The 15920-nt window shown below is 38.8% G+C and overlaps 1 protein-coding gene across 1 annotated transcript in view; it reads left to right on the top strand.

The window, feature by feature from the left end:
- Window positions 1-15714, top strand: part of CACNA1G (calcium voltage-gated channel subunit alpha1 G) — a 392734-nt gene extending 377020 nt beyond the window's left edge. Inside the window, exons 35-38 of the mRNA XM_063120222.1 lie at window positions 1757-1891; window positions 5181-5370; window positions 8270-8439; window positions 14419-15714. Of these exons, the coding sequence (XP_062976292.1) occupies window positions 1757-1891; window positions 5181-5370; window positions 8270-8439; window positions 14419-15279 (1356 nt within the window). The 3' untranslated portion in view covers window positions 15280-15714. The remainder of the gene's footprint in view (window positions 1-1756; window positions 1892-5180; window positions 5371-8269; window positions 8440-14418) is intronic.
- The last annotated feature ends 206 nt before the right edge of the window (window positions 15715-15920 follow it).

The raw sequence follows: 15920 nt of genomic DNA, 5'->3' as shown, positions 1-15920 counted from the left end.
CTACCTGTTAAAGATGCACTGAATGTCTGGAAGTTACCCCCTCTTTAATCACACCCTGTCTATAAGATTAAAGGGGTAACTAATCTATATTCTGTCTAGAATCATAGAATAGTAGAGTTGGAAGGGGCCTATTAGGCCATCGAGTCCAACCCTAGAGTTGGAAGGCGCCTATAAGGCCATCGAGTCCAATGCTTACAAGGGAGTAAAGATTAGTGCTGTTGGTAATTTGACACAGTGTTCTGCATTGTGCTTTCTGTCGTGGGCTGTAACACTTCTATGCTTGAAATATTACAGCTCAGCTTGCTTATTTATTTAAAATTGCAGATTCTCAGATAAAAAGGGGATGTCAAAACATTATTACATTCTAAAAGTGTTCAGTACATAGTCACTAGTGTTGGGTAGTTCACGTAGCTGTTGCAAATAAAGTGAAACGAGCCTTGAAACCAATAATTCCTAATTTAGTCTAGCTATTCCATCAGACTTCTAAACTACAGGGCAGGGATCCTCAACCTTTTTGGGTTGGCGGGCACATTTGGAATTTTGAGAGAGTGTTGTGAGTATTCTCACAAAATGGCTGCTCTAGGGGAGCAAGCTTGCCCATTCATAAAATGGCTGCCACAGTTGGCATCGCAAGTCTCAAAACACTCATTTCCCATGAGGCAAACTGGTGAAGCTAAAAGAAAAGTAACTTGTCCAAGAACCTATGTACAAGGCAGAGGTGGGGGTCTGAACTCCAGAACACAAAGCCACTCTTTTCAACCCAAATAAACATGGTCCGAAGGACAGTACTTCACTTTGCAGAGTGCCAGCCTCCCAGTTTAAAAAAATAGTTAATTTAAAAAATCTTAAGAAATAAAGTAGAAATCAGGAGGGTAAGGGAGCCTGTAAGGTGTCATGAGAAATGACCATAGGCACATTGGTGCCCATGGACACCACATTGAAGACCCCACTTATAAGGCATGTGAAAATTCCCCCGAGATGATCTCATCATGGCAATGTAGATTTACAGTGCAAGTTAAGCATTTTAAATTGAGAAGGAAGAGTGCATTGAACCTAGCATTTAAATATAGGGGCTACAATCCAAAGAGCTGTGCAAAATAATTCTACATGCCCAAGGTTTTGGTTGTGTGTGTCTTGAACTGCATCTCCCTCTGCCACTTGAAATTTTCAGAACCAGATTGTGATGAGGCATGGGATTATGCTGTTCGAAGTGTGTGTGTTTGGGGTGGGGGTGTTCATGCCCTCTAACTGAAGTAGTTCTTTGGACTCCAGCTTGCAAATAATAAATAAATTAGAATACAGCAGCTGAACCACTGACCAAACACAAACAAAATATTGCCATGGCAATTGGGAGTGGGAGATAGATAATTATTGAATTTATGAAAGCATGTAACATTTAAATGTAATTAGACTAGGTTTTAAAAAATAATTCTGGAGCTGCTAAGTTGGTCCTTCAAACGATTATATTAATCAGTGCATCTTTAATGTGCAGTTGGTGATTTCCATCTTGCATTATTTGTAAGCCTGTTTAGAATATGCTGTTGTTGTTGTTTTAAAATAGAGAGCTTTAGCTCCATTTCCTTATGGCTTTATCCACATACTAATGTGCATGACACAAATGCTCTTATTAGAAGGGGAAGTACCTTAGTATTTAGATGATAATGATGATGATAATAGCTTTCTTTCGTTCTTTTTTTCTCAAAGACATTTACATGTGTCCTGGTTTCTTATGTTTGATCATCTCTCCCTTGTTTAGATCCCTCTAGCTGAGATGGAGGCTCTGTCTCTGACGTCAGATATTCTCTCTGAAAATTCCTGGTCCTTAGCTCTGACGGATGACTCTTTTCCTGATGATAATAACACACTCTTACTTAATGCCCCGGAGAGCAATGTACATACACTGGTCACTGTATATTCTGATGTTTACAGGGTTCTAAATACTGTTATCAATTGGGTAAACAGCAATGGCATTTCCATAGATAAGCAACAATTCTAACAAGCTTCTAACCTTTTATTTGATTAATAAACACTATTAATACCATTCTATTTGAGCTTACCCTCAATATTATCTCTGAGGTTTTTTCTATTTACTCCACATATTAATTGCTATGAAAAGTTTATTTAGTCTATCAAGCAGCATCATAGAGACTGCATTGTTTATGGACAAGTGGGAAATGCCATGCATAAAAATCCCATTTAAGTTCTGTTCCTTTGAACTGAAAACATTCTAAGAACAGATGGTTTGGCTGCGAATCCCAGTTACAATTTTTGAACTTGGATCTTTGTTAATGCTCCTTGTGTTGTAGACATTCTCATGACCATTTTGATCAGATATTTTAGAATAAAGAATAGCTATTTTCTTTTTATTTATGAAGCATGTAATCAGTATTTTGAGCCCTGCTTTAACCATCTTCTCCTGAAACATTAGACATTTATAGCTGATGTGTAGCGATGAAGTGCTTTATTTCTGCTGTACAACAGACATAACTTCTTTCCAACATTAGTGGTTCCATCCTTGTTTTCTCTTGTTCACATACCTACCCTTAGCTGTGTGTTGTGTCAATGAATTTTCTGCCATTCTAGTAGATTGCCATCATAGCTATTACTTATTTGGGACACATCTCCTTTAAACCGTGACAGTATTTCCCATCATGCTTCATGGCATCATATCCAAAAAAAAAAAAAAGGCTCAGAATTTTAAAGTGAATATTTTTGGAATGGGTCATTTTCTTTGAAAATAAAATATTGCGTAGTCAGGAGAGCATTTTGACCTCTGTCAAGATAAAAGTAGGTTTATTGATCTGACAGATCCTAAATACCTACAGGTTACTTTCATGAAGTCATACGTCAGCCAGCTTGTTGGGTAAAAATATCAAGACAGCTCATTTCTGTCAAAAGATGCCTGCTCTTTTGCTTTCAAATACAGAGGAGCGTAAATAAATTTGAAAAACAATGTTCCTTGAATACAAAGCGTATATTGAATATTTAACAATTTTCATAATAAGATAAAAACAAATAACAACATCCAGGTTTTAATACAATTGAGAAAGCCCACATTTGTTAATGTTGCCATTGAAACGCTATTTTTTTGGTGACATCTCAAGACTTAAGGTGTTTTTTTCAGTATATTGAGAAATTCATCAAAACGTAAATTATACAGTTTTCTTTCAGCACTTGTTTCAAATATATCACAGCTGGAAAATAAAATGGGTTAGGAAACTGTGGGTATGAATTAGGAAGATATGGTTATATCTGCATCAACAACTTGAATTGTATTAGCAAATATTATGAGTGGCTTGTGCAGTCTACACCTAATCTCATGCCTTTCCCCAATTTGTTTTTCACTATTAATAGTGCCTCATAAAACAGGTACTAATTAAACTTACATTGGTGTCCTTAAATGCTACATGTTGGATCCAGAAACGTTCTTCTGCACATGGAAGGCTACTGCTTGCAGAACGAGACTTCCCGTGTCCTCACTTGCACCCTGCAGCCCCCTCCCCCATGTGTGCACCCTCTAAATCTAGTAGCCTTCTGCATGCAGAACTACATTTCTGAATCCAAACCTATGAACCGTTGTTAGGGCAAACATTTTGCAATGCCCTTCATTCCAACCATTATCATGCCCTTCTTCCTCCAACTTTATCAAGGATATTTAATATTTTTATTATTAACGCGCACATGTTGACCAATTCACTAATTTCCACCTAAGCACCTCACTTTCACTCTTTTATCGCCCTGTACAACCCCCAGTTATTTCACAGTACTACAGAGACATCTGATAGGTCTCTGTCCTCTTCCATTTTCATGTTTGTTTTTCTTTTGTCACAACTCAGCACGAATAGTGACTAATCTAAGTATGACTAAGTCTGGATCCAACACAAAAATACTGTAAGAGGAGGAAGTGTGTGTGTAAAAGTAAACATACAAAGCACTGAAGTGGGAAATATTAACAGCTGCCAGAGGCGATGCTGGTACAGACATACCCTAAGCATGATAATGGATGTCAGTCTCATCTTGTCAAAAGAATCTCCCAAATTTCAAATACATTTATTGAAGACATCTGAGTGTGGACTAGCTAATTTCTACAGCGAAACAAAACATATCTTTGCACCAGAGAGAAAAAAATCAATGAATCAATTGACTTCAGTTGTATTAGGATATTCCCTGTATCAAGATTCAATGGGGGGGAAACCCTTGGCATTGGTGTGCAATAGTATTGACTGCGTACGTCTGAATTATTAGATACAGATGAATCTCAAATTTAAACCATCAAATTAAAAAATAATGAAATTCAATCCACATGGCAGGGGAGTAATATATGATTGGCTAAACCTGCAACAGTAATATCTCTTCCTTTTTTCTATTTAAAATAGATTCTCTTTAGTTTTATCATGTTTTACCATGCAAACTAATTATATTTTGTTTTACCGTTTGAGATGTATATTAGAAAATCTTTAGGAGATTTGTACAGCAATGCAATTTTTCAGCTACTATGAAAACAATGGAGTCGGAGATTCTTTTCATTGAACAATATTGTCACAAAGTTCATTTTTACCATTTAGAACATAACCTTTTATTTAAAAACAAGAAGTATTTTTTTGTTGTTGAAAATACGCCATCAAAGTCCCTTTGTAATTTTGCTTTTCCATGCGGCCTATTTTTATTTTTTAGCAACACAAAGTCAATGAAGGTCAAAATAGGATACGTCTTCGATTAAATACCACCTTGTTAAGAATATTAACTAAGATTATGTACATACCCCTGAAAACGTCTGACTTGTTTGGTTGGGGGGTGTTCTTCCTCATTTTAAATGACCAAAGTTTTGCAAAGCATGCAACTGTTACCAGGCCTTGAGGCATGATGCTTGCTCAATTAATCCTGAAATAGTCATGGTTTATAATTGCAGTGTTGTTTGTTTCTCTGTATTGTATGTTTTGTTCTTTTTAAATGTGGTTCATTTTGTGTGTGGTGATTTATTAACAGTTTAAAATTAGGACTGTTACTTCCTGGTCAATCCATCTGTGCAAATTTCATTTGGTTTCAGTAGAATTTGTACATTCTAGTAACATGCATGCTCACTGTATCCGTATCCCATGTCTGTTGCAGTGGTTGTCACGACAAGTTCCAGCAGGCAGCATATTTTCCAGTTCTGTGAGGTCCTCTCTTTTCTTTTTCAGACTGATTTCCCCTCCAGAAATGACCCCTTGCCTCTTTCACCAAGCAAGGATCTGCTGAGTGTAAGGAAGGCTTCTGTAGGCCGCACCCATTCTTTGCCAAATGACAGCTATATGTTTCAGGCTCCAGATAATGGCACTTATGGAGACTCCTCTGGAGAAAAGAATTCATCCTATCAAAAAACCCAATCAGGTACAAAGAGTTTACCTCAGAAAATTCTGTACATGCAACATGTGCATGCAACATTCTGTTGCATGCAACATGCAACATAGGCCTTGAATCTGGAGTTGCTAGGTGTTTTTGTTTTGACATTTTATTTTTATATATGTAGGAACCTATGGAAAACTTACGGTATTTATCTCATTTATTTATTTATTTGGGGGAGGAGGAGCTCTAGTTTTGTGGCGAAAACTACTTTGGATGAGAGATTGGGCAATTAATGGCCTTTAGAGGCTATCTGTGTGCCACTGAGGGCTGAACAGAAGTTGTAAAACTCAGCCCAATGGATTTAAAAAAATATATATCAAGGAGAGGGTGATGTGAAGTGGACAGAAAACAGGGTAACGGTGAAGTCTTTCTCTGCCTGCTGCTTCTCTGCAACAAATCCCTTCCTCTACTGCTTTCCTCATGGTGTTCTGGATGTGTGTTAGGGCCAAGACAGACATTACTTTAAATCTGTGTCACTTTTACCAATAATAGGAACAGGGGGTCTAATCTGAATCAGGAACCTAGTGAGGAGGCGGCTGGGGTTGGATAAGGATCCAGGCTTGTACCCTGAACCTACTCTAGAGTAAAAATGGGGGTGGGGAGAGACATTGCTTCTAGACACAGATTTAAAGTAATGTCCATTTTGTCCCTCAGGGAGCACAGACGCAGACATTTGGATTTGTGAACCATCATAACTATTTTTCATTTTCTGTTTTGAGATACGGGTCAGAAAAAAGGAGAAACGGGTTCTCAGGATGCAAAATATTTATTTTCACAAAGCCCAACGCATTTCGGCCTGTACTTTATTCATTGCCACAAGGGCCTATGCCCATATGTGAGTATTACAAATTTATTAAAATAAATAAATTATTATTATTATTATTATTATTATTATTATTATTATTATTATTATTATTATTATTAACAACTTTTTAACAGAACCAGGTGCCACTAGGGCCTATACATCTATAATATTACTTAAAAGCATATAAAACTGTGATAAAAAATAAAAATCTTTACTTGTTAGAAGATAGAGTCTGCAGAATTTTGTCTTCTGTAATCATCTATGTTGATTGGTCTTGTGGCAATGTGCTTAACCTAAACATATTGTATTATGTGTTATTTTAATGTGTTTTATTGTATTATTAATTTTACAGCCCCCTGAGGAAGGCCTTTGAATAAAGCACAGACCAAAACACATTGGGCTTTGTGAAAATAAACATTTTGCATCCTGGGAACCTGTATCTCCTTTTTTTGACCTGTGTTGGATACTCTTCTCCTTTTGTTTTTGTTTTTTGTTTTGAAATACCACATAATTTTGTCTTGTACTTTGTCGTAGCTTAGCACCTGAGAAATAGCTGTTTTCAGAGCAGAGCAAAGTAGCCTCTCTTTATTGTACACAATTCTTTAAAGTACTGTAATGTTTGTAAAGGCCATACATGACCAGTAAGTAATAACAGGAAAACCGTATTTCAAGTTGGAAAAGAATGTGGTGTTGTCAATAAACATGGCCTTTGTAGGAGGTATTTGGTTGAACAATCCTGCATAATAGAACTGATATTCTGGGAAATATTCCAGGACAAATCAGATTCCTTCTGTGGGAGACAGTCCAGATTAAATGAATTGCTTTCAAAAAAAATACATAAATATATTAGGCTTTGTTAGAAAAGGGTTTACAGGTTTCAGGCTCATTACAGACGTTATTATCCATGAACTAGGAAAAAGAAGATAGCCTGGGGGACAAAACATGGCATGATAGAGAATAGGCACAACATATTGGTGGATTACTCCTTCAATAGCTGGCCCAGAATTGATTTTCCCTCATGTAAAAGTAGCAGTAGGGCACCAGTCCTTCATACCACCCTTGCTGTTGATCAGGTATGGGGCAAGAAATCTAGCCCCATGTCCTACCCCTCTCCTTCCCACACCCCATTTCTTACTGGAGGTGTCAGGGAGGCTTTCACCTGCAACCTGAAGAACTCAGCAGGGTCTGTGGTGCTGTGCACTCATCATACACTTAGGAAAGCTGGGAGCCAAGGAACCCAGCTCTCCCATGCAGATCCAGGGCCTATATCGTGATGTTGCATTTGGGCCACAAATGAAACTTTCTCCTTTCTACAAGCTGAGTAGGGCAGCACTGAGTGCTCTTGAAGGCCACGACCAGTTTTTAGCTTCCAAGCCCTGGCATATTGCTAGGACAGCAATATGACATATCTGGGCCTAATAGGCCCTACCCAGATCTCTTCCCAAAATGGATCCATGAGTGGCTGTGTTCAAACTTCCCCATTTTGGACTCTGTATGGAGCTCTAGTCTCAAGCACATAAATCATGCAGTCATAATTACTGGTTTTCTTATTATTGGAATTTGTTAGGAGAAAGGTAGAGATCATGTTTCTAAAGGGCAATGATATCACAGTTCCATCATAAAGTCAAAGAATCATTGACTAAATAATACATTTTAAAGGGATAATTGAAAGAATTTTATCTGCCTGTCAAAGACAAGATCCAATGAGTGGGAGTTTTATCAGCTAAGAATGGAAGGCATTTCTGCTTGCAACATGGGTGTCAATTTCTTCCCAATATACAGCCCCCAAAAGCTGCTCTGGAACATCCGCCAATCCTCACTGAAATTAGTTTGTGGGGAGACATAGGAGAGGCAGATGGGGAGCATTGATGAGAAGCACACTATGCACACCCACACATCTTCTGATCTTACAGCAGGATCTCTGGATCCAAGCCCAAGTCTTAGCCATAAGCCACAACAACACAGGTTGATGTATGTAGACAAGGAAGTTAAATATTTTAGATTATTTCATTGGAGACTTAATTAGGAAATTAAATGTGTGATATTCAAACTCCTAGTTTCTCATCCTCTTATTCTCAGGCTCAACAACATCAGTGCAATCTCAACCTGCAAACATTGATGCTCTCCTACAAATTCCAAGAGATCTCTTCCACCACCTCAAGCCGCAATACAATCTTGATTGGGAAAGCAAATCCAAAGTCTCTCCACCTGTGCATTCTCCTTCTGCAGAGCGGTTACTTCGCAGGCAGGTAAGCTGAGCTGACGCCATTAGGCCTTGTAAGATTTTATGCCTCTCAAATGTTATGCAGCTGGTCTTTGAGGATTATCGGAGGTAGCCAAAGAATTAGTTTGGAAAAGGAAAAACTTGTGGGTAGCTACATGTTGACAGTGGATTCTGTGAGCATGTCAAGGTGTTTCCAGTTTAAAGAGTGAGCTGGGCTTGGTAGCACCTTCCAGTCTCCACTGTATCTTATGGGCTGGGCTTTTCAGCTTGTGTTAAGTCGCTAACAAATCCATACAGCTGATGTAAACAGCAAGATTTGCTCATTAAAGACCTTGAGTTGGATCCACCTTTGTTGTTGGGCTCACAGAAAAGATCCTGCTGGCAGAACAGGACTTTCACATCCGCTCCTCTCCCCTATAGCCCCCCCCCCCCCCGTGTACCCTCCAAATCTCTGGCAGCGCCCCCAACCCTGTGGAGCAGATTTGAAGGGTGCAGGAGCGGCAGCAGGAGGAAAGAGAGGACATGGGCATCTCACTCCACTGGGATTATCCATTCCGCAGGCTGATCAATGAATTCAACACTTTTTGTCTGTATTTTTAAAACCTCTTAATGGTTCATAGATAGTATATAATACAAAGTGCAAAAGATCATTTTTCATTTCCCGAAATAGCATATCATGCAACTGATTACTTAATAACCCAGTTTATTCAGGCCATTACCTTCCTCTTCCACAATGACAAAATAATGCAGCTAATTTTTTGAGCCCCTCCATGTGAATGTGAAGCTCTAAGGTGAGCATTTTACATTAATCTGGAGTATTAAACTGACAGGCTAAATTCCTAAAGCATATTAGACCAATGCTGAGCTAGCCTGCCAACCTAGTGTACACTAACAAGAAATCTAATTGATTTCATGGTTCCAGCCCATGAATATGCTCCTTGACATCAAAAGGATACCAGTCCAATCCTTTTCAATCAGTACCACATGGATAAGTGATCATATTATCTGCCTTCTTTTCATTCTTGACCATTAAAACGAGTTGCTGAGGAGTGAACATTTTTTAAAAATCAGACTATGATTAGATCCAAGGATTTAGGTTAGCATTTTCAGAAGGCATTTAAGGGTAGAGTTTCAAATGTGTGGATGCTGCAAATAGAGTAGCTCTCATTTCATTTTGGTGTACACCTGAATGTGCTTTCTTTTGGGTCTTGTGTGGACTCAAAACCAGGAGGCAGTTCAGCACCCATGGAACGTCCATTCTGATTCCCTCCCTCTCCCCCTGCTAATACAAGGTGGGTAAGGAAAATTCAGCTTATGCACAGGTACCACAATCCAAACAGGGAAAGATGTAAGTGTTGGAGCAAAAAATCTGGACCCACACCATACCTCCTTTTCCCTAGATCCTTTCCTCATCCTTCTAACTCTGTGTTATGCTCAAATTGGGAGCCTGAAAAAACTTCCAAGTGGAAACAGCCTAAACAACTATTTATGCCAGAGTCCCTGAACAAAAGATAATTGTAAAGGAGCTGGTATTAAATTTTGTATTTTTAAATTATACCTTTTTTATTCTTGAAAATGTTGTTTTATGGCACTGACAGGCAACTCGTCCAGTGCCAAGTACCACCACTGGAAGTAATGAGGTAGACAAAATTCCTGATTAAAGCCTAGCTTGGGGACTGAACTGAGTCTTTAATTCTTAGACCTAGTCTGTGATGCTTTTGAGACATTGTCATGGCCTTAAGTCCTGCAGTAAGTGAATTCTCACAGGAAGATATCCTGTTTCACAGCACTGAGTGGATGATGCCCTTGAAACTATGAAGGGCATAATGTGCATAATAAAAATACAGCCCAGTTGTTCCATCTAGACCAGATTTTTCTCTCTCTCCTTGCCAATGGCCAGCTTTATTGGCTTCACATGAGGTATAAGACCTTCAATATCTAGAGGTTGGCATGTGTCTCAAAATGTTCTTAAAGTCCTCGTGTGAAGTTACAGAAACGTCTGCCTCATGCAATCTATTTCTTGCTAGGATGCCATTGTACTGAACCTTTGAAAATGTATATGTCCTTGAATATCTTTTTCATTTAATATGAGTGTGTGAGTTTCTTGTATTAATTTACTTAGCCTGTGAGTTCTTTCCATCTCCTCACTTGCTAAATGAAAGTACTGAGACCATGACACTATGAGAAGTGCCACGTTTCATTGTTCTATTACCAATTGGAGAGTGCCATACTGTTGCTTGTTAGCAATACCATTTCTGACTAGTTCAAACGAGGTTGTTGACTGGCTGCCTTTCTTGATCCTCCTCCAGCCGTGGAAGCTATTGCCAACCAAGAGAGTGGGAAAGGATAAAAATAATGAGAACAATGAATAGCTTGCCAATCATGATAAATATCCCCTTTTCCCAAAGCCATGGCATGTTGGTGGCCCTTTTCTATCACTTACAGCAATCTCATACATCAACAGCAAAACACTATGGCCAGGGGCCCATTTAGGGAGCACAGTTACCCACCACAGCATCTCTGGTTGGCTCCTTCCATGCACTATTATAATAAACTGTTAAACGGGCATTTTATGCCAAAAGCTCTAATTCACAAATGCTCTTAAATTACTAGTCATTCTCATCAGTGTATTTTTAACTATGAATATACCCAACTATGGGCCTTTATGATTTGCTGAAAATAATTGTCATTGGTATTGCTGTTTTCCAATAATTTGGCTAGTCATTTTTTTACCTTGTCATATTGCTGGCCACAAAGTAGTTCAAGCAGCATATTTGTACATGCAACTGTCGATGTGCTTTATTATTCCTTACATTGTATGCATTTTATTTCATTTCTCTCTCTTCTTTCTCTTTTTCTTCTCCTTCATGTATGTCCTTTCCTTATTCTGTGTATAGTTAAACCTTGTTCACCATATCCCTGGCCCATACACATTCCTTAGTCACTGACACTCCTGTAATTTAGCCTCCCTTCCCTTTCTCAATGCTGTAGAATGGACCAAGTCCCCTGCTGTATGTAAAACCATAGATTCTGGAAGGCCTGGCAGCTAGTGACTAATTCCCTGATGAAGATTAGCCCACCGAATGCATTTAAGGAACAATAAAGTCCTTTTCTCTGTTGAGGAACATACTCCCTGCCAGTGCATTGTAAGAGTGCTTTCTTCAGAAGAATACTACTTTGATTCTTTGGTTCGTGGGCTGGGACTCTAAAACATAGGTGTAAAACACTCCATTATGCAGCTATTAAAATGTCCAATGGGGATCAACACAAGAAATTGTTGTTGTTTTTCTGGGAATGAAATCAATTCAATCAATATTTAAAATTAAATTTTTACTAGCAACAACTAAAGATCCCTGACAGTATAACAAAAATAAATAATTTGTGTTCTTAAATATTCTGCATATTAAAATAAAGAACTGTACCCACAATTGCTTTCCTCGCCGCAATCGTCATAGTTTCTATAGATATTGCCTACATATTGACAGAATTTTCTTCCCTCACAGCTCTCAAGAACCCTGAGATTTATTTTTATTTTATTTATTTTTGCCAAGGGTGAATAACACATGCCCTATGGGCTGCATCAGCCGTTGCTTGCCCTACTATTCTACCAATTCGGTGGGGGGGGGGGAATTAAGGTTTTAGCCTTATAGAGCAGTAAAATTGTCAAATTTAGCTTGTTTGCAAATTAGATTTAACCCTTGTAGCACTCCATGGTGCTATGGTGCGGCTTGCTGCCAAATCTTGACGGCAAACCACCACTAATTGGGGTGGGGAGGACATCCCTGAATTAATGCATCATGTGGGGAGATAAATTAATCTTCTTATCTGTGAGAAATATCTAGGCACCCATTAGAACAAAGGGATAAAACAGGTGAGACAAAACTGGAAAACATCCAAAATAATCAAATGGAAAAAAGAGACAATGTTTCAATATGTTATTTATATTACATGTAATACATATTACTGATGAGGGCAGAAGCCAAAACGCTTAGCACGAAAAATATATTTTTAAAATACTCTGTTGTTAGTCTTTCTCTCTCTCTCTCTGTGTGTGTATCCATCTTGAGACCTTATATCTTTTTTCCATGAGGATCCATCAGAACAGATCTGGAGAGCCTGAGGCCTTTCAAATGTTGTAGAACTCTAATTCCCATCAGCCTCAGCCAGCCTGGCTAATGGTGAGGGGAGTTCTAGTTCATAAGAACATAAGAAGAGCCATGCTGGATTAGACCAAGGGTCCATCTAGACCAGCACTCTGTTCACACAGTGGCCAACCAGCTGTTGACCCACAAGCAGGACACGGTGCAATAGCACCTGCCCACTCATGTCCCCCAACAACTGGTGAATATAGCCTTGCTGCCTCTGATAATGGTTTAACAACTCTGATAATGGTTCAACAATACTTCAACAATTCTGGAGGGCCAGAGGTTCCCAAGCCCTGTGTTAGAAACTCAGTTATAAACACCATAGGAAGACCAATGACTTAAAACCCAACTCCAAACATCTTTACCCACCTGCCAGCGTCTTTTGCCCTAAAACACAACTCTCTGTTTCCTATTCTCTTCTAGACACAAATTGATGATTTTAAACATGGGGTTGGTTTCTGGTATAGTTACACCGAGAGCAGACCCATTGAAATTAATGGGCCTTAAGTTAGTCATGATTAATTTAACTCCCATTTATTTCAGTGGGTCTATTCTAAGCATGACTACATCTGCAACCAACTGATTACTTACATTAAAGGAAACAAAACATTTGCTATTATATCTGCTGACAACCTCTCTGTGTTTTTGCAGCAAAGCCCCACTTTCATAAAGATATAATAAATGTAGATAACCCCCCACAACTGCAGATCCAGTTGACATAAAAGGGACTCTGCAACAAGCAAATGTAGCACATGCAGCACATTTGGTTTCATGACTTTGTAACAACATGTTCGTGCTGGCCTGTCTGCATGTCTGAGCCAAACATTGACCTTTATCTCTTGGTCTGTAAAAAAACCACAAATATGTAAAAGCTTTAATTTATAAAAATGTAGCTTTTGGGGGAGGAGGAAAACCATCTTTCTAGTTTTGCATGTCACAAAATGAGCCTGGGGAGCAGCCTGCCTTATAAGGAAGGGCTTTCATGGGACTAATTTTATGACATGAATAAGCAATAAGTACAAGGCAGGATCTGGTACAGTAGGCATGGCTTACGAAAGCAGAGTATAGTGAGCATTGGACTGCACATCTTATTGAAAGTCAATGTTGCCTAAAAGACTTTCAAGGATAAAATTGGTAATCAGTTTCTATTTGAAATCAATTGTCCTCAAAGTGCTTTCTCCAGAATAGAGATATTGGCTCTGATCCAAACAACCCCTGTAGACCCATCTGAAGTCAGCTCTATCACAACTGTAAGTCATATTCGTGCAAGAGTAAGGGGAAAGGAATTTTGCCTGAGCATGATTTCAACCCAGGAATAAGCTCACAAAATGCCAAATCCCAATATACCATGGGAAAAGTGTTGTTTTTTCATACCTCTTTAACACAAATTCTGCGTTGAGAACGAAATACTGAAATGATAAATTCCTTTTACTTAGTAATGATGGGCCATATTTGATTAGAGCCCATCTTCTAACTATAGACACCTATATTTGTTCCCTCAATTTTGTAATGCACTTCCTAGTTTTTGCATGAAGATATATAAAAAACTACGGTTTCCACCTGTGAGTAATTGGAATGCAGTAGTGCATAACTGGAGAGGTAAATGTACAACCTAGACTTCATGTGCACAGTAGACCATGTGATAGTGGTGGTGTTGTGAATGAAAATGCAGAGTGGGGGAGCATTGAAGAGGGAACTTAGTTGACCAATCATAATTTATACCTCTGCTGTTAAATGACCAAGGTACTATAGCATTCAAAGTACAATTATCACCTTTGTTGTGCCTCTTAATACTTGCACCTTGCCTATACTAACTGTTTTCTTATGTTCCCCTCCACTTCCTTGACATGGCAATAAAGATGGCAATACGGAATGACTCCTCCGACACCCATAGCTCAGAAAGCAGAGAGAACATCCATGCTGAGGTGAGTGAACTCTCTGATCCAAATTTATCAGCTCCATCCACCGAGGATCTGTCTATCGCTCTGATGCCCTCAGAAGCAAAGGAGTCCACCAGCTGGGGGAGATCGAGTGTTCATACTCAACAACATTCCCGCAATCAGTATAACATTTCCAAGCATGTTCCAGATCTGTGTGCCTGTACAGACTCCCTTCAAGAACTACCTGTAGACCCGATGGACCAAGAAGTATCAGAAATAAACAGCTCTTTTACTTCAGGAACTTGTTCAGCCATGAGTGCCTCTTCAGTGGTTCAGCCTGAGACCCCTAAGAGAAGCATAGGCAACAGTGGCAATGTTACCTTGAAGGACCTGAAGAAATGCTACAGTGTAGATACGCAGGGGCTTCTTAAAAAACCATCCTCTTGGTTAGATGATCAAAGGAGACATTCCATAGAAATTTGTTCCATGGAAAACAGCCCTCAGCATCATTCCACATCTAGTTCTTCTGGCTTCATAAGTCAGGTCTTAAGTGAAATGGAAGGCTTGCAAGGAACACGGCCGAAGAAAAAACTGAGCCCCCCATGTATATCAATAGACCCACCTGATGAACAGAGATTGTTACTGAGAGGATCGCGCACTGCATCGCCTCCCAGGGCAGACGTCTGCTTGAGGAGACGTGCGCCATCTTGGGATTCCAAGGATTCGATGGATGCAGGAGACTCAGCACTTCCAGACAGTATGTCAATAACTCCAACCCCAAAGAAAGACTTGTTGACACTCCCTAGTTTTTCCTTTGATCAAACAGACGTGGACCCTTGAGTTTGTTTAATTTCTGTTGTTGGTGCCAAATGTTTCTTTTCTCCCTCTTGTAATAAATTAAACCTCTCTATTAAAAATGGCACTGATTAAAAAAAGAAAAATCCAAAGAACGTTTAAAGAGCTAGCTGGTTTAAGAGTGGTTAAGCTATATCACGCTTACTTAAGCATAGGTTCTGCTTGGGTAAAAGCAATACATTGTTCAGAGTCTATATGTATATTCTATTTTATTAAATTAATTGAACCTAGTATTGCAGGATATAGTACATTTTGTGGCTTAAAGACCTGGTTTATTTTCTTCTGTTTTATGTATCTCAGAATATTCCTGAGATTATGTTGGGTTTTTTTAAATGGATATTTTAACTTTTAAAAAGGCATATTTAATCCTCCCTTTTTCTTTTCTTTTTCTTCTCTTTCTTTTTTTTGCAAAGCACAAGATGTAGCCATTAGTGCATTACTGAGAAAATGTGTCCCATGGTCAACCAGAAATGAGAATTTTTGCAATTATAATGTATTTCACTCACCGACCCATCAACTATTTTCTGTAGAAAATAGCCATTTGGATATTTTTTACAACTGTAATGGCATTTTTAATAATAAAATAATGTCCAAAATGAATTTTATTATGATGTAGAGCAAAAGCA

Source organism: Elgaria multicarinata, chromosome 3 (assembly GCF_023053635.1).
Source record: "Elgaria multicarinata webbii isolate HBS135686 ecotype San Diego chromosome 3, rElgMul1.1.pri, whole genome shotgun sequence".
Taxonomy (NCBI): domain Eukaryota; kingdom Metazoa; phylum Chordata; class Lepidosauria; order Squamata; family Anguidae; genus Elgaria; species Elgaria multicarinata.
This window is presented reverse-complemented; position numbering and strand designations above follow the sequence as displayed.